Source organism: Pyrgilauda ruficollis, unplaced genomic scaffold, assembly GCF_017590135.1.
Source record: "Pyrgilauda ruficollis isolate IOZ18807 unplaced genomic scaffold, ASM1759013v1 scaffold84, whole genome shotgun sequence".
Lineage (NCBI taxonomy): Eukaryota > Metazoa > Chordata > Aves > Passeriformes > Passeridae > Pyrgilauda > Pyrgilauda ruficollis.
In genome coordinates, this window is record NW_024530377.1 from 60,727 (window position 1) to 86,210 (window position 25,484).

General features: G+C 44.6%; 1 protein-coding gene across 1 annotated transcript; it reads left to right on the top strand.

Moving 5' to 3' along the window:
* Positions 1-2,008: 2,008 nt before the first annotated feature.
* MORC3 (MORC family CW-type zinc finger 3) lies at positions 2,009-23,556 on the top strand. Its single transcript, XM_041487758.1, has 17 exons — positions 2,009-2,119; positions 7,270-7,342; positions 8,561-8,693; positions 10,787-11,001; positions 11,769-11,916; positions 12,189-12,336; positions 12,422-12,553; positions 12,776-12,895; positions 13,301-13,398; positions 15,457-15,561; positions 15,669-15,791; positions 15,903-15,977; positions 16,565-16,607; positions 17,552-17,736; positions 18,203-19,034; positions 19,159-19,322; positions 21,901-23,556. Exons 1-17 carry the CDS (start codon positions 2,081-2,083, stop codon positions 22,052-22,054), a joined length of 2,787 nt encoding a protein of 928 aa, XP_041343692.1. The 5' UTR covers positions 2,009-2,080; the 3' UTR covers positions 22,055-23,556.
* The last annotated feature ends 1,928 nt before the right edge of the window (positions 23,557-25,484 follow it).

The following is a 25,484-nucleotide window of genomic DNA, read 5'->3' on the forward strand; positions in this document are numbered from 1 at the left end:
CTAGGCTCTGTCAAGATCCAGTTATTAAAACTATTAAAAATGTCTCTGCCTGAATTCAGGTGCAAACAAGACCATATGCCATGACAATAGTATGGGTTTTATCTGATAGTAAATATGAGAGACAGAAAATAAAGAGATAGAAAAGTGGTGGGCGGGAACAGAAAGAGAGTGGCAGGGACAGAATAAAGAAAATGTCACCACTCCACGGATCCCAGTGATGTTGTATGGATCTTCTCCAGAGCTCTTGGTGTGAGGATCCCACAAAAGCACAGAATCCCAAGGGTTAATGTAGCTCAGGCCCGGGGGGGGAATGCCCAGGGCTGTCTCTTGCAGCAGACTCCAGATCTGTTGCATCCTGTGCAGTCCTGAGGTGCAAGACTTCAGGAATTACTCAGGGGGGCATTTTGGGATGGATTCTGACACCCCCTGAGGTGTCCCTCATATGAATGTCCCGTGGGTGTGCCCTGTGGGCTGGGGCTTTGTGTAAGGGAGGATGGATGCTCAGTGCCTCTGAACTTGGGGTGAACCTCTGAGGTGACACCCAAAAGCTCCTCCCCTCCTCCTTTCAGGGAGGCTGTGGAAAGCTGGCCACTGTGGGCTGTGCTCTCCACACCCCAAACCCTGCCAGGCAAGCATCTCTGCTGGGCTTGGCTCTTTTTTTCCCTCTCCCTCAGTCCTGTTTGTCTGTCCCTAGGCTGGGATGATTGAACAACAGTGTATCTAGGAGTTCAACTTACAGTCCAAAGTCCCAGTCAGGTGGAGGCTTCTGTGGCTGCAGTTTCTTTATAGAGTTTTTGTTATAATGGGCAAAACTCTTTCACAACAACGCTCAAGGCGGGAATCATTTCAGTCCCTGAAGGCTCCTCACACCCAGCCGTGACCCCAGCACCACCACCACGTTCACCATTAAACCCCAGCCTCAAGTGCCACAACCACAAGTTTCTTGAACGTTTCCAGGGATGGAGACTCCACCACAACCCTGAGTGTCCTGTTCCAGTGTTTGACCATCCTTTCCAGGAAGAAATGTTTCCTAACATCCACCCTGAGCCTGCCCTGGGCCAGCCTGAGGCCGTTCCCTCTGCTCCTGTCCCTGTTCCCTGGAGCAGAGCCCGACACCCCCGGCTGTCCCCTCCTGGCAGGGACTTGTGCAGAGCCACAAGGGCCCCCTGAGCCTCCTTTGCTCCAGGCTCCAGCCCCTTCCCAGCTCCGTTCCCTGCCCTGGACACGCTCCAGCCCCTCCAGGTCTCTCCTGCAGGAGCAGAACTGGGCACAGCCCTCGAGGGGCCTCTCAGAGCCAGCACAGAGGGACAATCCCTGCCCTGCTCCTGCTGGACACACAATTCCTCATCCAGCCCAGCTGCCAGTGGCCTCTTGCCCACCTGGGCACCCCTGGGCTCGTGTCCAGCCCCTGTCACCAGCACCCCCAGGGCCTCTGGGGCACTTTACCACAGCGCTCCTTCTCTCCGGGCACTCGGAGTGTTCCTGTCTGGATCCCCAGAACAGTTTCTACTTCGGCATTTCTGCTGATTCCAGGTGTCCAGGGCAGGGAACGGAGCTGGGAAGGGGCTGGAGCCTGGAGCAAAGGAGGCTCAGGGGGCCCTTGTGGCTCTGCACAAGTCCCTGCCAGGAGGGGACAGCCGGGGGGGTCGGGCTCTGCTGCCAGGGAACAGGGACAGGAGCAGAGGGAACGGCCTCAGGCTGGGCCAGGGGAAGTTTAGGTTGGATACTGAGAATTTTTTTTCCTGGAAAGGGTGCTCAGGTCTTGGCAGGGGCTGCCCAGGGAGGTTTGGAGTGCCCATCACTGGAGGTGCCACCTGGAGGTGGCACTCACTGCTCTGGGCTGGGGACAAGGCGGGGCTCGGGCACAGCTGGCCTGGATGATGTCCAAGCCTCATCCCAATCTAACCCATCCCCTCACTCCGCCCCGCCGCCATCCCCTCACAGCGCCCTCAGCCCCAGCCCCGCCCACTGCGAAGGGGCGTGGCTCCACAGCAAGCCCCGCCCCGCGTGCGCGCGCCCGGCGCCGGAAGCGCGAAAGGCCGCGGGGAGGCGGAAGCGCGCGCGGCGCCGCGGCCTGAAGATGGCGGCGAAAACACAGGGCGGGATCCGCCTGAGCGCGGTGAGTGCGAGGGGGCGGCGGGGCCGCGGCCGACCGGGGCAGGACACCTGAGGGACCGACTCGGGACCGGCTCGGGACCGGCTCCTTCCAACCTGCTGACATGGCCAGAGACACCTTCCACCGTCCCAGGCTGCTCAGAGCCCCGTCCAGGCTGGCCTTGGACGCTTCCAGGGTCACTCCCTCAGCGAGCGCCGCCGCGTCTCTGCTGGGGACGAGGGACCGGGGGCTTCCCCGCCCTCATCCTGGCTCAGAGCCGGGAAAATTCCCTGCTCTCGGTCCGGCCGGGCTGTCCGAGGGGAAGGTGAGGGCTGGGGGTGGGCTCGGTGTTGGGGGCGGGATTTCTCCGCCTCTGGCGAGCGCCGTGACCTCTAATTGCCAACTTGTAATTTCAAATCTTAACTACTTTTATTGCAAGCGGTCTAATTACATTTTAACCCTAATTGCGTCTGAGAGGGATGAGTGTTCACGCAGTTCAGTGCTGCTGTGTTGTGTTTTCAGTCGCAGTATTGTTGCTGAGCTGTTGTGGCAATCGGTCGTTCGTTTGTGCCCATGGAAATGAAGTTAAAGCTGCTTTTTCAGGTGAAACAGGAGGGTTTTTTCCAAGTCAATGCTTCTAAATCTCACCTGTTCCCATCACCTTGCTTTAGAACAGTGAAAAGAAGCAGGAGTGCTCTGATGAGTAACTTATGAAATATTTGAGTGAAAAAGGTGTGTTCGAATGCATTCAGCACTGCTGGAATTACAGAATCGTTTAGGATGGGAAATACCTCCCAGATCCTTGAGTCCAACCTCTGGCTGAAATTTTATCACCTAATATCGATTTATGTTACCCTAGTATCCATTTCTGGTACTTTAATATGAATTTATATTACCCTAATAAAAGTTGCTAAAATAAATTATTCTAGAGATGAGCCATAAATACAATCTCCTTGAAGTTCCAAAATTGCATTTTGATTTTGATTTCAGGCCTTTAATTCTTGGAAGTGTTTGAAATCTACAGTTGCTGTGATGTTTTATTGCAGCAGCATTGTCCTGTTTCTTTAGATAAAGATTTAGATTTATTATTATGTTTTGGACATATAATTGGTTGTCTTGAGAGGAAAAAGTATCAAAAATCAGCCTTTGCATGTGGCAGTTCAGAGTTTAAAATCATTCTCAGGTTGAAATCACTTTGCCAAGCTGAACTCTCAGAAGTACAAACGAAACAAGATGCGCTTGGTAACTTTCTGAATTATTTTTAGGCTGCTCTTTGGTTTTGTCTGCTGCAGGCACAACTGAGAATTTGCATTCAGTGGCTTTCCAGTGAAAGCTGTAGGTTTTGTAGGGTTTTTCTTTTTTTTTTTCTTTTTTTTTTTTTTTTTTTTTTTTTTTGCTCAGGTGAAGCAGCTGATGCAGTTTTGACCAGGTCTGTAAAAAGCTTTGTAATGCAGAGAATTGTGGGGAGAGCCGATAGTCACAGCTCTTTGGGATACAAAGTATTTCCCGTGGATTCAGAGGCACTGGGAGGGCCTGGCAACTCATTCCCAGCCTGGAATTTATCTCCTGCTGGTGCTCTGGCAGTATTTTTGTCCAGCTGAACAAAGAAGCAGCTCGGGGAAGTGATCCAGGTTAATATTTTAAGAGTGATTTTTAATTTGGATCGGTCCCTTGATGTGGTTCATTGAACAGTGCTGACCTGGGATTGTGTAGCTGGCAGGAGAAATTTCAGGAAGTTTCATGAGGAATTTCTGTCTGGAAAGGGTGCTCAGGCCTTGGCAGGGGCTGCCCAGGGAGCTTTGCAGTGCCCATCCCTGCAGGTGTCCCCGGAGGTGGCACTCAGAGCTCTGGGCTGGGGACAAGGAGGGCATTGGGCACAGCTGGCACTTCATGGACTGGGAGGGCTTTTCCAGCCTCAATAATTCCATGAAAATGGCAGAGTTGTTCCCAATAAGTTGTTAAATAAATGCAGGCTAAACCAAGATGTATTTTCCACTCAAATGCATGAATTACTGTAGTGATGATGGGTGACACATAAAAAAAACCCAAAAATTTATTATGTGCAAGTAATAAGTTCCTGAGATGAGGTAAACTCTGCAGGAGTTTGGGATTTGTGCACACCTGAGGATCTGCAAGGGGTGGGAAACTGAAATTCCCAAAGCTACCTGTCGTTTTTGAGAGACAAACTGCTTTATTAAATTGTTGCTGGTTATAACTGCAGGAGATGCTGTTCTCAGGACAGTTCAGTTTCAGATGTGCAGGTTTGGCTGCACAGAAAAAATGAAATTACTAAACAAAACCCACTTAGTAACGAAATATGTTTGGCTGAACGAGCAAAACAGCTGGATTGGCAAAGTGAGTGTTCAGCTCTTACTGAATCTCAATTAATTATGAGCTAATTAAAGTGGTGCATTGATGAATGAAGTGTAAGGACAAACGGACTGAAATATTTCCTGGTGAGTTCATCAGGAATTAGGGAGTGGTTGTTGACAGCTGGATTGCTCTGGAGGAAACTACAAAACTGATGGCCTTAAACCACTGTTCTGCTCTTTAATCTGGTTTTGTGCCCTTGTCTCAATGAGGAAGACCAAGCTGGATGTGGCTTGGAGCATCCTGCTGTGCTGGAAAGTGTCCCTGCCTGCGGCAGGGGTTGGGACTGGGTGGTCTTCACAGTCCCTTCCAGCGCAGACCAGTGTGGAATTCTGTGCTCAGGTGGTGCTGTGTGCTCTGAGGTAGCTTTCCCATGAATTCCCCGTGGCACACTTGCTGAGCTTTTGCTGAGGGATGGGAGATTGGTTCCAGTTCCCACCTTCCCCTTCCTTCACCTGTCACAATTCCCAGTCCTGTGAACCACTTGCAGCCTTTCTCAAGCCCTCCCCCAGGCAGCGATCTGGGGAATGCCAGCAGGATTCCTGTGATGTTGTTTTCAGAATTCCCACTGGTTCACAGCAGAGGAGCTGTTGTGTTACACAGGCAAGGTTTGATTTCTGTGCACACAGAATGGTTTGGTTCACAGGCAAAAAAGGATATTTATTGGTGGTGATGCCACTGTGGGTGACACTGAGGTTCTTTCTGTCCTTCCTCAGCGTTGTCTGATGGTCAGGGGAGGTGCTGCTTCCTTTTCAGAAGGAATTTCTTCCTGGAAAGGGTGCTCAGGCCTTGGCAGGGGCTGCCCAGGGAGCTTTGCAGTGCCCATCCCTGCAGGTGTCCCCTGGAGGTGGCACTGAGTGCTCTGGGCTGGGGACAAGGTGGGCATGGGGCACAGCTGGCACTCCATGGGCTGGGAGGGCTTTTTCAGGCTCAGGGATTCCATGAGACTCCCAAATGTGAGTTGATGCCTCTGACAAAACCACAGTCAGGACTTCTTGCCAAGTCCCTCTTGCTGAGATTCCAGGGAATCCAGCAATGAATCCAGCAGGGAATCCAGCATTTCCAGCCTCCTGTGTGGCTGGAGTTGTTCAGTGTTTCAGCTGGGAGCTGAGCAGATGCCAAATCCCTGAATGTGCATCCCTGTGGTGGGTTGGGATTTTTAAATACAGTTTTGTTTTGCTAGGGAGGGATTTCAGGTGGGAAAAACCCCACAGTTGTTTCTGGTGGATTTTGATCCAGAAGTTTAGAAAACCAAGGAGCAGATGCTGGAGAATCAGATGAGGAGGATCACCCAGGGCTCTGAGGATCCCCTGAGCTCCTGCACAGCAGCGGGAGAAATCCAAAGATCCTTTTGCCCACGTGCCGTGGCACATGTGAGGTTTCCATTAATAGCCCAGAGGAATTTTCTTTTGGATTCAGAATTACTTGGAGCGTTTGTTGGGAGCACCCTGGCTTAGCCTGACTCCATGCACCAGATTCTGTAAACCTGGAGCTCTGCAGCACAGATGGCAACGAGGAAGGGGCTGTCTCCTCCCTCTGGTGCTCCATGGAGAAATGCAGGGATTAGGTTGCAGTTGGAATTGTGTCATGTGCTGCTGTGACCTGAGAATCGAGGTGATGGCTCTTGGCACGTTCTGTTGCTCTGAACCAGGACTGCTGCTTCTCCCTGTGCCTTTCTCCTGCTCTGGTGCCTGGTTTGTGGCTCTAGGATTTGCTTTTGCATCATTCCTTTTCACCTTGGAGCTCTGAAGTGGCTGCTTGCTTTTATTTGCACTTTTATTTACACTTGAGTTTTATTTATACTTCATACCTTGATAAAAGTGCTTGACAACGAGTAACTCTGTAAAAATTATGCAGTATGGATATGTACACAGTATTTATAATCTCTCTCAGATTTTCCCTGTATAATAATGTGGATTATGTTGTGGGGTTTTGTAACTCAGTGGTACAAGGGCTGTTTTCAGTGTTTTGTGTTCATAGGTGCTGCTTTTTCTGCCATCACCACGACTCTGGCAGGGGGGCTTGAGCAAATCTGTGCAGGGGGTTTGTGTTAAAGGCTTTGTAGGAGTGTGTAACCATGGATTTCCTCAGGGATAATGCAAACACAAGAAGCAGCTGCAGCCGTTAAAATTTCTCCAAGTGTTGCGTGGATGGGTCCTTAACTTACATGGATTTTTAGTTCTGCTTTTCCAAGTCTTGAAGTGAATGTATGTGAGACTAGGCATGTATGTGGCTGCTTGGCAATTCTTTTGGCACTGACATCTCCAAATTATATCCCATAAAGAGGTGCTTTATTTGCATATTTTCATCTAATTCTGGGAATGCCTGTGCCTTTGGGTATGTGAAATATGTCAGATCCAACCGCTAAAAGTACAAAGCACCCCCTGAGAGGGGATTTTGGTCACTGTGGGCCCAGACTGGGTGCTGCTCACTCTTCACATGAAGTTTGAATCCTCCTGGTTTAAAATGTGAGTTTTTAACATCTGAGAGCTTCTGTTACTGGGTTTGGACCACGGCTTTGATGTTTTCTTTAACCTCTGGCATCATTAGATAGAAATAATTCCTTATATTTTTATAAAGGTAAAGACTGTGAGGATGACAGCCCATGCTCAGAACATGCTGAGCCTGTGCTGGATTTCCTCTGCAAGAGCTGTGTTAATGTTCCCTGCCAATACCCAGAAACGGATTCAATTACAGCCTTTTGGTGGTGTTGTCCAACCAGCCTCATGAAATCTCCTTTATTTAACAGCCTGGTTTCTGCCTTGGAGAGCACAAACTAATGCCCTGCTTGTGCTTTATTCCAGCTGTGTCCAAAGTTCTTGCACACCAACTCCACCAGTCACACCTGGCCCTTCAGTGCAATTGCAGAACTCATAGGTAGGTGATCAATAGCTTGGAATAATTCTTGTGACAAACCCTTTTTCCTTCCTTTTAGGGGAAGACCTGGCTGAACATCCTCAGTGTTTTGCTCTTTGTTCTGGTCCTGTTACCTGCATTACCTGGGACTTGTGCATCTGTCTGTTAACTCCTATTGATCATCTTGCCTTTGATTTTGAGCAGAAATTAATTGGACATCTCCAGTGTTCCTCTTTTCAACAGTCAGGGAATGATGAGCTGGTTCCTCAAAATAAAGGTGTGGCTTGGGACCCCAGCCAAGCTGATTGAGCACTTTGCTGCTGCCAATGGGAGCAACTCCTCTGGTCACTCCTTTTCCCCCCCTTTCCTTTCCCCCCCCCTTCCTCCAGAAAATTAACCTAACAGAAGAAAAGAGTGATTTTTCAGCTGGATGAGGCCAAAGCTGTCCCAAAGGAGGAAACCAGAGCCCTGTGGCTGTGGAAAGGCCTGGCTGGTTTGGGAGTGCAATCTGTTCAATCATCTCAGCTCTTTTCATACTCCAAATACTTCCAGACTTTCAGCTGTACCTGTATGTCCTCTTTTGTGATGCTGAAATACATTTTATTAAATACTTCACTGTGATGTAATTTGGACTTAAAGTTTATAGGAAGAAACCTGCCAAGGTTTCAGTCACCAACCTGTGATTGCTTTTATTGGCTTGAGCTGTTTTCTGTCTCTCAGCTGAACCTGCAGAGCAGGCAGTGAGGCAGAGGTGCCATCACATCCCACCCTTCTTCCCCTCACAAATCCCTGGGGATGAGGGGAAAAGATGGACAAAAGTGATGTTGGGGCAGCTGAGGTGGGCCTGGCTTTGCTGCCGGAGCCCTGGTTTCTTTTTCACTCGTGTTTGATTTTCACATCCTGTAAACAGAAAGTTGAGTCTAAAGCATTTTGCACTCCCCTCTCTTAGGGCTGGGAGAAAGCAGGCATTGCACCAGCTGCTCTGCAGGCAGGAAACGAAACTGGAATCTTGACTTGGTTTCATTTTCTGTTCTCGTGTGTGCTGCTCACCTCCAGCTACATCTTTGGTCCCTATTCTGCTGTCATTGATAATCTGGGGAGTTTTGTGTTGGTTTGGGTGAGGTTCCTCTGGGTTGGATGCAGCTGTTCCATCCTAACACTCTGAATGACTTTAAAATGTGTTTGCACTCAGTTGAATTTTTGTTTTCTGGTCTCCCACACTGCTTTCCTTGCCTTCAGACAATGCCTATGATCCAGATGTGAGTGCCAAACAGATCTGGATCGACAAGACCGTCATCAATGACAACATCTGCCTGACGTTCACCGATAACGGCAACGGCATGAACTCCGAGAAGCTGCACAAAATGCTCAGGTGGGAGCCTCCTTATCCCTGTCTTGTACAAATTCCACCTCTGCTTCTGGTGTTGCTCAGTGCATTCCTGTTTCTCATCCATAATTCACTGATTTTGCTGATAAATTCAGCATTTCTGAAGGTCCAGGTGAGACTCCAGAGCAGGCAGATGCTGCTAAAGCTTCCCTAACTTTGTCAGGGAACTTTTACCTCATAATTTCCTTTCATCCTTTCTCTCAGCCTTCCCTTGATGCTGTGGAAACTCTCTGTAGTGGCTGCTAGTGGAGTTAAAGACAATTCAAATATTTTATTTTTACTATCATCATAATCCTTATTATTATTATTATTATTATTATTATTATTATTATTATTGGAGATAAGGAGAATTCAGATATTTTATTTTTGCTATCATCATCAATAATAATAATGATATTGATAAGAATAATTTGGTATGTGCAGTGTGTGAGATCCAAGTGCTAAAAGCACAAAGCACCCCCTGAGAGGGTCTGAGAGGGGATTTTGGTCACTGTAGGCACAGACACACTTGCTTTAATTTAAGTTAGTGAATGAGAGAAAAAGGGATATTCAGCTCAAACCCACTGACATAATAGAATGTACTGTAGAAAAAAGAATGGATTTTCTATATTTTAAATAATTGTCTATTTATCTTTAAATATTCTGTAGGCTTGGAACTAATTTTTCTCTTATTTCAACAGTAGCAAGAAGCTTCCTGTGCTATTTCTCTCTTAGTGCAAAAAATTGCTCTGCCTGCAGATTTAAATTTGAGCAAGCTTGAATTCAAACTGTTATTTTTCTTTTAGATACCATCATAAATCCTAAATTCCATGACTTTATTTGAAGTGTGATATATTCTATATGTTTTATTTGAAGTGTAATATAGAAATGGAAAACTTGTGAATCAAACTTTTTCTAAGAAGTTGAGAGAGGAAAAAGACAGGGTTAGAGATTTTATTAGTATTCCTTTCTCTCAGCCTTCCCTTGATGCTGTGGAAACTCTCTGTAGTGGCTGCTAGTGGAGTTAAAGACAATTCAAATATTTTATTTTTACTATCATCATAATCCTTATTATTATTATTATTATTATTATTATTATTATTATTATTGGAGATAAGGAGAATTCAGATATTTTATTTTTGCTATCATCATCATCAATAATAATAATGATATTGATAAGAATAATTTGGTATGTGCAGTGTGTGAGATCCAAGTGCTAAAAGCACAAAGCACCCCCTGAGAGGGTCTGAGAGGGGATTTTGGTCACTGTAGGCACAGACACACTTGCTTTAATTTAAGTTAGTGAATGAGAGAAAAAGGGATATTCAGCTCAAACCCACTGACATAATAGAATGTACTGTAGAAAAAAGAATGGATTTTCTATATTTTAAATAATTGTCTATTTATCTTTAAATATTCTGTAGGCTTGGAACTAATTTTTCTCTTATTTCAACAGTAGCAAGAAGCTTCCTGTGCTATTTCTCTCTTAGTGCAAAAAATTGCTCTGCCTGCAGATTTAAATTTGAGCAAGCTTGAATTCAAACTGTTATTTTTCTTTTAGATACCATCATAAATCCTAAATTCCATGACTTTATTTGAAGTGTGATATATTCTATATGTTTTATTTGAAGTGTAATATAGAAATGGAAAACTTGTGAATCAAACTTTTTCTAAGAAGTTGAGAGAGGAAAAAGACAGGGTTAGAGATTTTATTAGTATTTATTGTGAAATTACAGGATAACTATCAGATTCTCATAAAAATGCTTTTTCACCTAATTCCAAACTTTCTATTCCATACTTACTTCTAAGTATGAATATTTCTGTTCCATACTTAAAAGCTGAAAGTAGATTTTCCTGAGTTTTTGCTGTGTGGTTTTAGCAGCATTGTCTGGGTGATATTAGGCTTTAATTGTTCAGGAATCCCTGACCTCTAAAACAAGAGGGTGGGGTTAAATAATTTGCCAAGTCCTCTACTTGTATCTCTTGAGCCCTCAAGTTTTGCAGGGATTTTTTCCCACCTCTAATGCCTTGAGAAGGCTGAGCTAGAACAGAGGCTGCACAGAACTAAAGAGACCCTCCTCGTGTTTTCCCTGTTGCAGCTTTGGTTTCAGCGAGAAGTCGGTGATGAACGGCCGCGTTCCCGTGGGGCTCTACGGGAACGGCTTCAAGTCGGGCTCCATGCGCCTGGGCAAGGATGCCATCGTCTTCACCAAGAACGGGGACACCATGAGCGTGGGGCTGCTGTCCCAGACTTTCCTGGAAGTCACCAAAGCAGAGCATGTCATGGTTCCCATCGTGACATTCACCAACCAACATATCCTTTCAGCATTCCTGTGAAAAGCTGTGGCTACGGCCCAGATTTGGGGAACAATGTCACCCAAAGGAAATCCTTGGCTGCTTTCGTGGATGTTTCTATCAAGATTTTCTCCCTGGAGAGGAGACAATTTTCTAATTTATATCAAAATTTCAAATTTCGATCAAATTTTCAAATTTTATATCATTTATAACAAAAATGGATTTATATGAAAATTTATATCAATTTTTCAAATTTGATATAATTTATATCAAAAATGAATTTATATTAAAATTTATATCAACTTTTCATATGTATATATAGATGTTTATATCAAAATTTTCAACTTGCAGAGGAGAAAATTTTCAAAATTATATCAAAATTTCAAATTTGCTATCATTGATATCAAAAATTAATTTATATGAAAAATTCATTTTTCAAGTTTATATATAGATGTTTATATCAGTTTTCTCCTTGGGGAGGAGAAAATTTTCAAATTTATATAAAAATTTCAAATTTGATATAATTTATATTAAACTGAAGTTATATGAAAATTTATCTCAAATTTTCAAGTTTTCAAATTTATATATGGGTATTTATATCAAAATTTTCTCCTTGGAGAGGAGTCATAAGCCAGAAAACTCTGGGAGATGCTGTAATTGGTTAAAACTTTTAACTTTGTAGGAGTTCTGAGATGTGGAATGAGAAGCTGGGAAGTGAGTCCTGAAATTCCCTCATTTTGTGAAATCTCTGCTCCATTCCAAGTCCCTGTCCTTAACAGTGCCCACGGCAGATCAGTGACCCAGCAGAATCCAAGAACAGCCTCAAGGCCATCCTGACCCATTCCTTGTTCTCTACTGAGGAGAAATTACTGGCAGAGCTGGATGCCATCATAGGGAAAAAAGGCACCAGGATCATTATCTGGAATCTTAGAAAGTAAGATAAATCCAGTCTCTTACCTCTCATTAATTTCACATTTTCTTTCAGTGTATGCAAACATAAAAAGATTTGGGGGTTCTTTGTGTGTGCAATAATTGGAACAAGCTATGTGCAGTTTAAAAAATGGGAAGCTGGACTCAAATGTGAATTTTAGCAAATCTCTGAGGAATTCCCCTTTTTTTCCTTCTTTCCTGGCTCCACCACAACACTTCCTCTTGTGTTTGCTTTATTCCACTATAATTAATACATTTTCCCATCTTCATTCTTAGAGATAAAAATGACAAACCAGAATTTGACTTTGACAAGGATAAATACGACATCAGAATTCCAGAAGACTTGGATGAAACAGGCAAAAGAGGCTACAAAAAACAGGAGAGACTGGACCAGATTGTTCCAGAAAGTGATTACTCCCTAAGAGTACGTGTTGGATCATTAAAATTGGGTTTATTTTTGGAAGCTGGAGGGTGTAAATGTTTTAATTTTAATAGAATCTGTTTTATAGGCTTACTGCAGTATTTTGTACCTGAAGCCAACCATGCAGATCATCCTGAGAGGACAGAAGGTGAAAACACAGCTGGTTTCCAAAAGTTTGGCCTTCATCGAGAGGGATATTTACAGACCCAAATTTCTCAATGTATCCTTTAATATTTCCTTTGCAGAACTGAATTCTGTGACTGGATTTTGTTCAGTTATATTAATGAATTTTGGGTTATTTTTTGGGGTTTTTTTTGTTTTGTTTTGTTTCTTTAAGTCCTACTGAAGGAATTATCTCAGTATAAGAAAAGAAAGCTCTAAGACCCACTCAAAGTAACTCAACATGAGATTCACCCTGTTTTTCCTTAATATCTACTCAAAGGCCAAAACAGTCAGAATTACTTTTGGATTTAACTGCAGGAACAAGGATCATTATGGAATAATGATGTATCACAAAAACAGACTCATCAAAGCTTATGAGAGAGTTGGCTGTCAGTTAAAGGTAAGAAATTGAGGCTTCAGAATATTTTAATGTCTTGATAAATTTCATTCAAACACTGATTTTAAAAAAGAATATGGATGGGAAGCAAGATATTGATGTCTACTTTCTAAAATCACCTTTTTTACTGTGTGCAGCAGTTAAAAATTGTATGAAGTTGTTTGATTTTGAGGCTGTTTGATACAAAAATATGAATCTGATCACATCTTTCAGGACAAAAAGAGGGGTGGAGCTGAGGATTTGTGCTTTAGGGGGTTTACATCAAGACTCTCTCTTTGGAGAGGAGTCATAAGCCAGAAAATCCTTTTTGTCCAGTGTAGATACAGTTAATAATTACCTCCAGCAAACTCTTGCAATATTGGCATGGATTTTGTGTTGGTTTTCCTGATAAACTTTAATTCCCTGCAGGCAAACAACATGGGTGTGGGTGTTGTTGGGATTATTGAATGCAACTTCCTAAAACCAACTCACAACAAACAAGATTTTGACTACACCAATGAATACAGGTATTTTTATCTGCATTTTCTAGCCTGTATTACCATTTCCTGGGAAACACCTGATAAAGCTGCTTCTTTAAATAGGAAGAATAAAAGTTTCTGGTGTTGTGGCCAAACCTGGCTTAAATGCAAACAGCTCTTTTTAGACCCTTTTTTGTCTGCCCCCTCTTTGTCTCTTTCCCTTTCCTTGTAATATTTTTTCCACAATATCCACACCAGCCGTGTTCCTGTGTTTTTCCCTGGATATTCTTTTGTGGCTGTTCAGTAGGAGGCATTTTCCATGTGCCCAACAGTGCTTTTAATGTGGATTTTAATGTGGAAATTTTGGGCATTGATTGCAAACAGTGGTGATCCTGAGCCATTTCCTGTGTGTGGCACCAACAGTCCCTTGGCAGAGGGGCAGGAACTTGGAATGCCCTTGGCAGGCACAGGGAGCAGGGAATGGTTTCCACTTGTTGGGGTTTTTTGAGCACTTCACATGAAAGGGGGATTTCCTCAATCCCTTGAGTTTGATTTGTCTGTCAGCACCCCAGGAAATCTGGAACTTTGTGCCCAACCAGTCTGTCCAAAAAATGTAATTAAGTCAATATCCAGACAGGTGGGGAGAATCAGAGGATCATTAAGGTTGGAAAAGACCTCCAGGCCTTAAAATCCCACATCCAGTTGTTCCTGGACATAACTTTGGGGTGGAGGTGTGAGTTAATCTTACAATTAAATTAAATAATGAGCCAAGTTCATCTGAAGAGTGGGATTTCACCCCAGCTGCTGCTTCAGCAGCAGAACAGCTTCTTCTCTCCTGGCTGGTCTGTCAGCTCCTGGTGCCATGGAGTTCCCATTCCTGCAGGGATTCCAGCAGGACCTGTGGTGTCTCCACTCTGCTCATTGTTTATCACCCAGGAGCAGATTCCCCATGCCAGCTGCATTCCATCCAGGAAGCAGCAACTGCATTTCACCTCTGGTTTCAGTACTGTTAAATGGGAATGTAACTTCCCAGCTTTCTCTGGTTTTATCCCCAGCCACCTCCCCTGCACTTGGAATGTGGGTGGGCACAGTGACACCACACTCGAAACATCTCCTGTGAAGGTTTTTGTGCCAGGAGTGCTCCAGGTTTTCTCAAGGTGTTTTTGTTTCTGGCTGGAAAGTTGTGAACCTGGTGGAAAGGTGCTCTGCACTTCTTCCCTCCCCACAAAGGGGAAGTGGTCCCACCCCTGCCTCGCTGCTCCTTTCTGCCCTTCTGGTGTCCCCTGGCTCAGCAGTCCCCATGAGGTGACCTGGATCCAAGCTCTGGGGCACACGAGTTCACTGCACAAACATTTGTGTTGGTTCGAGGCCCGGGGCAGTGGGAGGTGCTGAGCCAGGCCAGGGAGGGCTGGGCTGGTTACTCATCCACTGGATTGCTTAGAGCTGAATTCCAGGGGCTGTCCTCACTTCCCCTCACTTGGGGGCTTTGTTGTTGTTGCTCACCTCTCCCTCCTGGGTGTGCCAGCTCTGGGAGTCCCTGAGCTGCACCATGAGCCCTGAGCAGGAAACAAAACTGAGAATTACCCTGGGTTCTCACCTGCCTGAGCTGCTCCTTTTATCAGAGTGCAGACTTTATATCAAGTGTTTGCCAGCTCCTTGTTGTAAAGTTGGACATCAGCCTGAGAGTAGCCATGAACCTGCACTTGGGATGTACAGGAACAGCCAGAACCGGGGTCAGGTGCTGGATTGGTTTGCTGCTTTTTTTAATTCTCTGGTTGAGGCTGAACTGGTGAAGTCCCTCCAGGATTTGCTCTGTCCATCAGCAGCACTCTTGATTTCAGTCTTTGTGCTCTGACTTGTATTTCCAGGAATTCCATTGCTGAAAAACATGACTTCAGACAATTCCTCATTTCTGCAGGTTTCTAAATAAAAACTTTTTATAAAAGAAAAAAGGAAAAGCTTTTAGAAAAGCTTTTTTCCCCACTCTTGTGCAATTAGAAATATTAAAGTGGTTCATGCACTTTTTCTGTCACTGGAGTTTATAAAGGTTTTTTCTGTGCTAGAGTTGGATTATTCAAGGTGATCTTTAAATTCTTTTCTTTGTAGACTCACGATAGCAGCACTGGGAGAAAAGCTCAACGACTACTGGAACGAGATGAAAACCAAGAAAAACGAGGAATATCCCTTAGCTCTGCCCGTCGAGGAGATCCAGTGAGTCCCAGTGTGACAGCAGAGAACTGAGCACACTGTCACTGGTTTATCTGATAGGAGAGCCCTCTCTGGTGTGCAGATGCTGATTTATTTTGTTTTTTCCCCAGGAAACAGCCTGACCAGACGTGGGTGCAGTGTGACGCGTGCCTCAAGTGGCGGAAGCTCCCGGACGGAATCGAGCACTTGCCGGAGAAGTGGTACTGCTCCCTCAACCCTGACCCCCAGTTCAGGTAAGGACAGAGCCCAGGGACACCTCCCAGCCCTCACAGACCACCTGGCAGCAGCAGGGGTGTTCAGCTCCTTCTGTTGTGGGATTTTTACTGTCCTCTTCCTTCCCTCAGGAACTGTAACGTGCCAGAAGAACCAGAGGATGACGATTTAATACACCCCACGTACGAGAAAACCTACAAGAAAAAGTGAGTTCTGGAGACTTTTACAGGGCTCTCAACTCTAAAAACTACCAAGGAGAGCTGTGCAGCAGTTGGGGTGACAGCCCAGAGAGATGATGTTTCAGAGGATTTGGCATTGTGGGAATAATCAGATGTTCCATAAATAGATAAGCAATCAGTTTGGGATGTCCCAGAAGCAAACTCTGAGTGTTAGGAGACCTTGGCTGTGTAGTAACTTCCAAAGGTGCACACTGAAGCATATTGAAAAGATCAATACATTTATTTAGGAATAAAAGAGTTCTTAGCTAAGGTGTATGACAAAAACTGATTTGAGTGATTGTGATGTTGCCTCACATTCCAGAAGTGGGAGTTTGGGGTTTTAAATATTTTAATAAATAATCTAGAGGTAACTTGTTGGAAGTTAAGCTAACTTCAGACAAGCTTCCAGCTTCCTGAGGAAGTTTTCATTCAATAAACAAGAATACTTGGATTATTGTATCTAGCTGAGATGAAGAGTATTGTGTTTGCTTTTAGATCTTATATTTAGTTTTTATAATGAATGAACAGTTTGAATCTAAGCCCTTAATTTCTATTTTTTCCTTGCTGCTGTGCAGGGACAGGGAAAAACTGAAGAGGAGACTGGAGTACAGCCACCAGGTAACTCCTGAGGCTGGCAGGAGCCTGCCCTGGGTGCCAGTGTCTGCTTCAACATCCACTTGTACTCTGGTGGCTCTGCAGGATTTGCTCACCATGAGGAAACCCAAAATCCCCTTTCTTTGCTGCCCAGTGATGGAAAATCCACCATTTCTTTCTCCTTAGGAAGGAGTTTGAGAGGGACAAAGGTCTCCTGCCAAAACTAGAGGAGGTGGCAGTCGCTGGTGGCTGTTTTTATGGCAGGACACCCCATTCTTGAAAGGGGACTTGTTGGAGAGATGTGGTGAGGATATAAAAGTAAAGATGTTCGTAGAAGTGGGGATCTCAGTGGGGATAGACAGAGGTGGAACAGCTACACTTGTGCAAGGAGACACTCAAATTCAGATTAAACCCAGATGCAGATCAAGGTGGTTGATGGGAATGTCTGGACTCTAACTCAGAATCAAATTTTCTGAGTGGGATTTCGTTTCAGTTGCATTCAGAGTCAGTTTCTGACCTAAGATCACTTCATTTCTGCAGAAGACATGCTGTATGTGCTGTTTTAACTTATTTATTTAATTTTACTATTTCTCTGCCATTACATCTCTCAGTACAAAAGGAATTTCTAAAAGTAAAATAATTGCTCATTTTAGGCCAATTGAGTGAACCCTGAGCAGCTTTCCCAGGGATGTCTGTCCTGGAGTTTGTGTCTGATGGGCAAACTCCAGACAGAGACAGAGCTTGGGAAAAGCTCTTGCCTGGGATTCTGCACAGCACTTTAAAAGTGGGATTTGCAGTAGTCTAGTCAGCCTTTCTCATCCCAAAATCCTGAGCCTGGGTTCAAGGAGGTACTTAGCTATGACCATGTCAGAATTTTAGGTTTTGGTATATAAAGAACTGCTTAAATCTCTCCTGAAGAATCTACTAATATCTGTTTATTTCCATTCTTAACTTGCATTGTCTTATAGATCAATAATGAAATATTGTTAAAAACATCTGTTTCTTCAAGTAAAGACTTCAAAACATTCTCATCTCCGAATGCAAAGGAACCTCTTCCAAGGTTACTTATACCAAAATCATCAGATGCTTCTGTTAGAAGATCTCTGCCTATTTTAATTAAAGTATCTCCCCCTCATTTGGATGCTGATAGCAGGTGAGTGGACCTGTACAAAGGAGATTCTTGTTTATTTCTAAAATTAATAACTTAATGAAAATGATGGTGTTGGGGGCAGCTTCAGCTACTGAAATTCCTGTGGGAATTCTGGGAGCATTGGAAGCTCCAGGAGACTTTGTCAAGTACAAAAGTGAATGCAAGAAAATGACAAAGGAGCATTTTTAGTGATTTGTCTGCTCAGGAACAGAATTTATGTTCTTCTCACTCCACAGGCCATTATCCTGAAACTGTGGGGATGTTCCTGGGAATACTGGGTCTGTTTCAGAATAATGAGGGAGTGTGTGGATGGCAGGCACTTGTTTTTACAGGAATTTATTCCTGCAGGTTAATTTCTGGAGTGGTAATTTTCGTACAGTGCTCAGAGCAACACAGCATGTGGTTGGAAACAAATGATTTGGCAGCATTTAAGCAACTCGAGTGATTATTTTAATATTTTCCTCCTCAGTCTCAAAAGGAGGACGCAGAGCTGTGCGACACCCGTGGCCCTAAAGACACCTCGGCTCAGTGACCAAACATTCAACAACCACGAGGAGGAGGATGATGATGAAGATGTCATCATTTTAGAGGAGAGCAGCACTCCAAAGCCTTCAGCAGATCCTGACGTTCCTGTGGTAAAAACAGAATGTATCAATTTGGATCAGGAGGAGAAGCAGAAGGAAAGCTCTCCCGTGGGGGAACCTTGCAGTGCAACCACTTCAGAGGCAAGAAGTGAACAGCTGAGCTCAGCAACACAGACAGAGCTCCCAAAGCTGGTGGTGAAAAAGGAGGAGGTGGAAGACATCCCAGTCCAGATTCCTGGGGCAGGGATGGAAAAGGAACAACACAAGGTCAATGGTGTTCCTGAGACATCTGTAGAGATGGAAAATGAACTGAAAAATCAGCTGCAATCATTGAACAGAGAAAAAGAAATGTACCAAAGCAAATGTGAAGCGTTAACCAAACAAGTGGAAACACTGGAACAGCAGCTTTTGGAGATGAATAATAAATATGTAAAAAAGGAGATGTGCCATCAGGCAACAGAGACAATTCCCTCCTGTGGAGAAGGGAATGCTGACGGGAGGAGCTTGGCAGAGGTGACAGCTCTCTATGAGCAGGCCCTGGAGGAGATAGCAACGCTCAAGGAGCAGTGCAGCACCCTGCAGAACCTAAAGACTGAGTGCAGCAAATGTGCTGATGGAGAGAGCAAGAGTGAGGTGGATGAGATGGCAGTGCAGCTGGATGATGTTTTCAGGCAGCTGGACAAGTGCACCACTGAGAGAGACGGATACAAAAGCCAGGTACATCTGCTAAAACACTCCTGACACTTCAATTATCTCTATTTTTTACTCCCTGTTTCACAGCATTTCTACTACACAACATTTTGAATAGTTTTTACAGCTTTATTTTTCTTTTGATTGGCAGATTGAAGTCCTAGAAGTGGAGAAGAATCAAATGGCCTGTCAGTGTGAGGAGCTCAAGGCAGAGCTGGCTCAGTTAAAAGCTTCAATCCCACAGGCTGTAGCACGTGCAAATGATTCTACCACCAGTAATGTAGAAGACTCTGTAAATTTTTCTGATGGAGAAAGGTATCAGTTTTGTTCTTTCTAGATGTTATTTCAAGATTTTTGCTTGTTGGTTGTATTTCAAATGTTTTGATGAAGGTTATGTGTGATAATTGTATAATAAAATGTGATGCTTGCAATTCTTTTCTACTGCCTTTTGTGACTCCTAACTAATGTTGTTGTTTTTTTCTTTTTTATCAAGTGATGCTTGTGATTTATTTGTGTGAGCAGGATTGGCCACAACAGAATAGCAGATACTTCTGAAAATATCCAAAATGTTGTATAATTTCTAAGCACAACTTGCAAACCAAGGAGAGAAAAGGGAGGCAGGAAAGAGGAGGGTGATCATTATTTTCTGCTGTGTAATGAACTTCACTTCAGTCTGTTTTTCTGTCTTGAATCAACTGAAGAGTCTGGATTTGGAACTTTCCTGTAGGAACTCCTTGCTGCAGACAAATCCTGTGGAATCAGGGTCCAGGGTGTATCTTGGAATTAAACAAGGGTTGAAACTTCCAGCTGGAGAGCTTGGAGCTCTTGGGAGGTGGGGATAGCACACACAAAAAACCCAGAGCAGGTGGAAGCAGAGTGAGCTGAGGTCCTTGCCAGGGGAGAATCCAAGGGGGGAAGCATCAGCTGTGATAAAGGTGAGTCAGTTAAGGGATCAATTCAGCAAATGGATCCCTGGGACCAGATGAGAGGTATTTCAGAGGGAGCTGAGGACCTTGTAGTATCTCCAGAAATTAACATTCCTGGAAAAAGGCAATTGTTATGCCCATATTTAGGACAGCTAGAGCTCCATCCTGGCACTGCAGCCTCAATCCCAGGGAAAACATGGGATAAATCTACCTGGAAGCCATCTGCAGCCCCATGTGAGTCAAAAAGGGAGTAAGGATAACTAGCATGGGGTGACTGAGGGCAAACTGGGGATCAGCAGCAAGGCCAAGAATGGAAAAGGCTTTTGCACCTCAAGTCCTGTGTCCAGTTCTGTGCCACTTTAAAAGGACATTGAGGGGCTGGAGCATGGCCAGGGGAGGGGCTGGAAAACACATCCTGGGAGAAGCAGCTGAGGGAGCTGGAAAGGGGCTGAGCCTGGAGCAAAGGAGGCTCAGGGGGCCCTTGTGGCTCTGCACAAGTCCCTGCCAGGAGGGGCAGTGAGGGGGGTCAGGCTCTGCTGCCCTGTCCCAAGGGAAAGGAGGAGAGGAAATGGCCTCAAATGGCATCAGGGCAGGCTCAGGTTGGAGATTGGCACAGAAAATTTCCCTGGCAGAGTGGTCAGGCCTTGGGCTGAGCTGCCCAGGGAGGTTTGGAGTCACTGTCTCTGGGAGTGCTCAGGAGGAGTCTGGATGTGGCACTGGGGATGTCATTTTGGGCTGACTGTTGGACTGGATAATCTCAAAGTTCTCTTCCAGCCCTGGGGCTTGTGGGATTCATGGCCTGAGTAACAAAACCAAATGAACTCAATAAATTTCTGATGCCATCAAATTGGAGGGAGCTCAGGAGGGCAGAGCTGCTGCTGAGGGACTTTGACAAATTGGACAAATGAGCTGGAGAAAAGCCCCTGAAAATTCCACAGGGGCACCTGTGAATTCATGCAGGAGCAGAAGCTGGAGGCGGCTCCTGGGAAAGCAGCTGGAGGAAGTCCCCGTGGTGCTGGGTGTGGCAGTGCAGCGTGAGCCGGCAGTGCACTCTGCTGGTGGCACCACCCAGCTCCGGCTGGGCTGGGCTGGGCAAGTGACTCCTCCCTGGTGCTGGGCATTGGGAGCCCAACCAGGGAGTGCTGGATCCGCCTCTGGACACCCTGGCAGAGTGGAGAAAAACCTGGATAATTTCCAGAGACCCCTTTCAGTCTTAAAAAAGAAATTGACTCACATAAAAAATTATATGTCAGCATTTAATTTTATTTTTCCTTATAGCTCTGATGTGTTTATTAAAAGAATTAGCAAATTAATGCAGGACTTGGAAGTAACTTCCCCCACAAGTTGATGGAGATATGGCAGCACTGGGAGAATTGGATAAAGGATCTGAGAGTAGAAGGAAATGGGCCACAGAAGGGATGGCAAAACAGTTTGATCAGGAAGAGGACACAGCAAGGACGTCCAGGAAAGAAACCAAAAAAAGGGAGGCACAGACTTTTTCCCTGGGCTATAACTCTTACTTCCTATTTATATTTTAAAGCCTTCGGACAAACTCCTCTGTCTTGCCTTCTCCTCTCTTTTTCTCTCCTTTTGTTCCCGTGGGTTGTGGTAGTTTGGGTTTCTAAATGGATAAAAATACCAGGGCTTAATACTGCTTTGAGAAATACAGGTGGTGTGGGGGAAAGGATTGCACCAATGCTTATTCTGAAATATTTCTGACAGGAATTCCGTTTAGTATTGGTTTGAAACTGAGGGAATATCCCCCTTCAAGCTGAAAACTGAAGAGAAGCTTGGAAAAACTGATAGATTTAGAAATAATCTTGATGCAGCTTTACCTGCATCCATTTTTTTGTTGGTTTATGGGAGTCATGGAGCATCTCCGGTGTGGATTATGAGTCCAGCTTTGTTAGGTGAGCTCTGAACACAGAATTCCATCTCCAGCTAATCCTGTGCTGTTCTCTCCCCAGCCTGAAGCTCCGCTCTCTCCGAGTGAACGTGGGACAGCTTCTGGCCACCATCATGCCCGACCTGGACCTGCAGCAAGTGAATTATGACATCGATGTGGTGGATGAAATCTTAGGGCAGGTGGTAGAACAAATGCATGAAATCAGCAGTACTTAAAATCTCAGTATTTTAGCAGAGTTTTATTGCTCTTCCATTATAACCTGTAGGTTCCAGACTGTAAATGGGGCTGCTTCACTTTATATATTTGACACAGGTGGTTCTCTCAGTGTAAATATTCCACATTTAGCTGTTCACTTCCTCCTCAAGGAACACTGTCAATACTGACCCACCCTGATGTACTTAATTAAGGATTTTGCTTTGGAAATGTATTTGTAATTAAATTTGCAGATATTTTTACTATTAGGAATCTTAATACTTTTCTACAGACACCTTTTGGTTGACTTTGGATCTTATATAAACATTAATACCTGTGAGTATTTCCTCTTCTAAAGTAGTGGAATATCTTAGAAATGCAAAAAAAAAAAAAAAAAAGAAAAAAGAACTTCCTTGATTTCCTTCCCAGAGTAGTTGTATCCCACAGTGTTGTTCCATTGCTCCCAGCAGTGTTCTGTGTTGCATTCATGGGATAGAAATGTAAGTAGTAGGTGAGAATTTGGGCCATATTTGGGGAATATTTGTGTGGTACTACCAAAATAAGTGTTCTTAAGGGTTATATCCTGAAAACTGGGAATGGACCAATTGGATGGAAGCACTTGGAAAAGGAGGGATGTTTCTTTATCTGTGGTGTAAACAGGATGAAAATGTTCAGCTTCAACAGCTTTAGACAGTTTTTATTAAAGGCAGGAAGAGCGAATTCCTCTTTTTCACATCTCCCCTTTTAGAGTTGTGTGCTCTAAATCTTCCCATTTTTCCATGGTCATGGGAAAACCTGGAAGCAATGGTACCAAGAGAATTTCCCAGCCAGCTGCAGGGATTTCTTTCCAAGTCATTGGGAATGACAAACTGGGTGGCAAAGACAGCACATCCATTTTTTCCTCTGTGGTGGGATTGGTCACTCAAAGAGTGATGCAGAAAAATTATTCTTGCTTTGAGATACAAAAAATAAATTTAAAAAATCATTTAATTAGTATTCAATATGTTAATTCTTAGGAAGTTGTTGGTTTTTTTGGTTTTTTTTTTTTTTTTTTAAATAAAGCCAATATTGTTGGCTTTTGCACTGCTACTGTCCTGAGTTAATCCCTTGGTGTCCCTTTGAGTTGTAGTTCAGTGGAATTCTTTCCATGGACAGTATTTCAGTGGAAGATCTCTCTCTATGCCAATAATGGGAATGCACTACTGTTGTACTTTATAAAAGAGAAATTGAATGTTTGATTTGGGAAGAGGTGGCTGTAATATAACTACGTATGACTTTTGCAAAGTTTATATTTCGCATTTCTTGGTGTGTAGCTTTTCCATTTCTTAATCATTATTTATTATGTTTCATCAGACTGTAGCTGAATTTCTTGTAGACAACTGGCAAAATAGAGCACATGTCTATATTAAAAATGGCAAATTTACAATGTACATTTACACTTTGGACAACGGTGGACTTATGGAAATGGTTTCTATTTACTTGTTAAAATGTATTTTTTGTAAAAAATAAAAATATATAAATCGGAGTTTGCATTTGTTTGTTTGTTTATTTTTCTTGTGTTTGTTTCTAAATAAAGCCTGTGCAGGATGGCTGAAGTGTTGGGTGTTAGAAGAAAGCCTGGCTCAGTCTGGTGTTGGACTGGGCCACCAGTATGGAAATGGGATGGGAATGTCCTGGATATGGAAAAAGCAGCACTGGTATAATCCAGAGGGTTTTAATGGAATAGAGCTGAATTTCAGGAAGTTCTGCTGTTGATTCATGGATGAGCTTCCTTGCCTTCAGAAATTCACTGAGCACGTGGACTTATGCCATCCTAAGGCAGTTCTACTGCTGTGGAACTCCTCAGGACTTTTGTAAAAATAATTTTAAAATCCCCTATTCCATACGCATCCTTCTCCCTCAGCTGGAAAGAGATGGAGAAGGAAGGGGTTGGTTTGGGGCTCCCTGGGATGTGGGGACGGGTTAAAATTGATGGAGATGGATGAGGAGGGGACTGGATGTGTCAGGACTTAATTCAATAAATGGTCTCCAAAACTGCCAAAGGAGGGAGTTCCCTCAGGATAACTCACCTAAGACAGGAAGGGGAAAGGTTTGGAATGAGCACAGACAGGAGAAGATTCCAGTGTTCAGATGGTGGGAATAGTGAAGATGCAACACCAGGAAGGTGCCAGGCTTGGTGAGGCAGATCTGGGTGAGCTGTTTGGGCAAAAATTCCCACCATGGCAAACTGGGGGAAAAGGAAGCAACTGCTTCCACACAGGCCATGCCAAGTTGTGAAGGGAAGGGCAGCCAGAGCCAGGCTTCTGCCTTCTGTGGGGACAGGCTGCCACCTCTGCCATGGCTGCCCTGCCCAGGGATCTCAAAGGACTCAGAGCTGGGGAGCACAAGGGACATGGGGCCACAGCCCCACAGCCCATCCTGGGCTTCTCCTGCAGCCCAACACCCCTGACTCAGAGTGTTATTGTCATTGTCCCCCATGAGGGTGGCACAGGAGGGCACAGCCCCTGTGTCCCCGAGCAGGGCAGCTCCTGCCATGGAGCACCGGCACAGCACCAGGCTGGGAAGGATCTGAGCATTGTGCTGGGCCCTGGCACAGTGTGGAGCCAAAGTAGCCCTTGGGCTGTCCCAAGGAGAAGACTCCAGAATTCAAGGGTTGTCCAGAGAGTATGGGGACAATGACAGTGAGCTGTGCCACAGGGATGACAACAAAGAGTGCTCCCATGGGAATAGAAAGGCTGAGGGATTTGGGATTGTTCAGCCTGGAGAAGAGAAGCTTTGCGGTGACCTCATTGTGGCCTTCCAGGACCTGAAGAGAGGTGACAAGAAAGATAGAGACAATTTTCAAAGGATGGAGTAACAGGACAAGGGGGAATCACTTCAAACTAAGATAAACAGTTTAGATTGAATGTTAGGATGAAATTGTTCCCTGGCAGGGTGGGCAGGGATGGAATTCCCAGAAAAACTGTGGCTGCCCCTGGATCCCTGGCAGTGCCCAAGGCCAGGCTGGACACTGGGGTTTGGAGCAGCCTGGCACAGTGGAAGGTGTCCCTGCCATGGCAGGGGTGCCACTGGATGGGCTTTAAGGTCCCTTCCAACCCCAACCATTCCATGATTCTGTGATGTAGAATTAATCTTTGTCCTCTGCTGCTCCCTCCCCTGCTGTGTGAGGCCCCGTGGGGTCTGGGGAGCTCTCAGAGCCCCATTTTGGTCTTCAACCTCCCCTGCCCAGAGGCTCTTCTTCCCCTGGGCAAGTAGTGAAAGCAAAAACCGTTTTCTCACAATGTAATTCGTCATTATCATTATTATATTTTTTCAGGCAAAAGGTTTCCATTTGAAACAGGGAAGCTTGGAGACACATTACCCATTAGGACTTTTATATATTTACACCGATCAAGCACAGCAATGCCCGTGAAATTTAAAAAAAAAAAAAAAAAAAAAAAAAAAAAAAAAAAA

Coding starts and splice junctions, on each gene's coding strand:
- MORC3 (XM_041487758.1), top strand. CDS start 2,081: ATGGCGGCGAAAACACAGGGCGGGATCCGCCTGAGCGCG. Junction 7,343..8,560: donor TGCAATTGCAGAACTCATAG/GTAGGTGATCAA, acceptor CCTTGCCTTCAG/ACAATGCCTATGATCCAGAT. Junction 19,323..21,900: donor AATTTTTCTGATGGAGAAAG/GTATCAGTTTTG, acceptor TTCTCTCCCCAG/CCTGAAGCTCCGCTCTCTCC.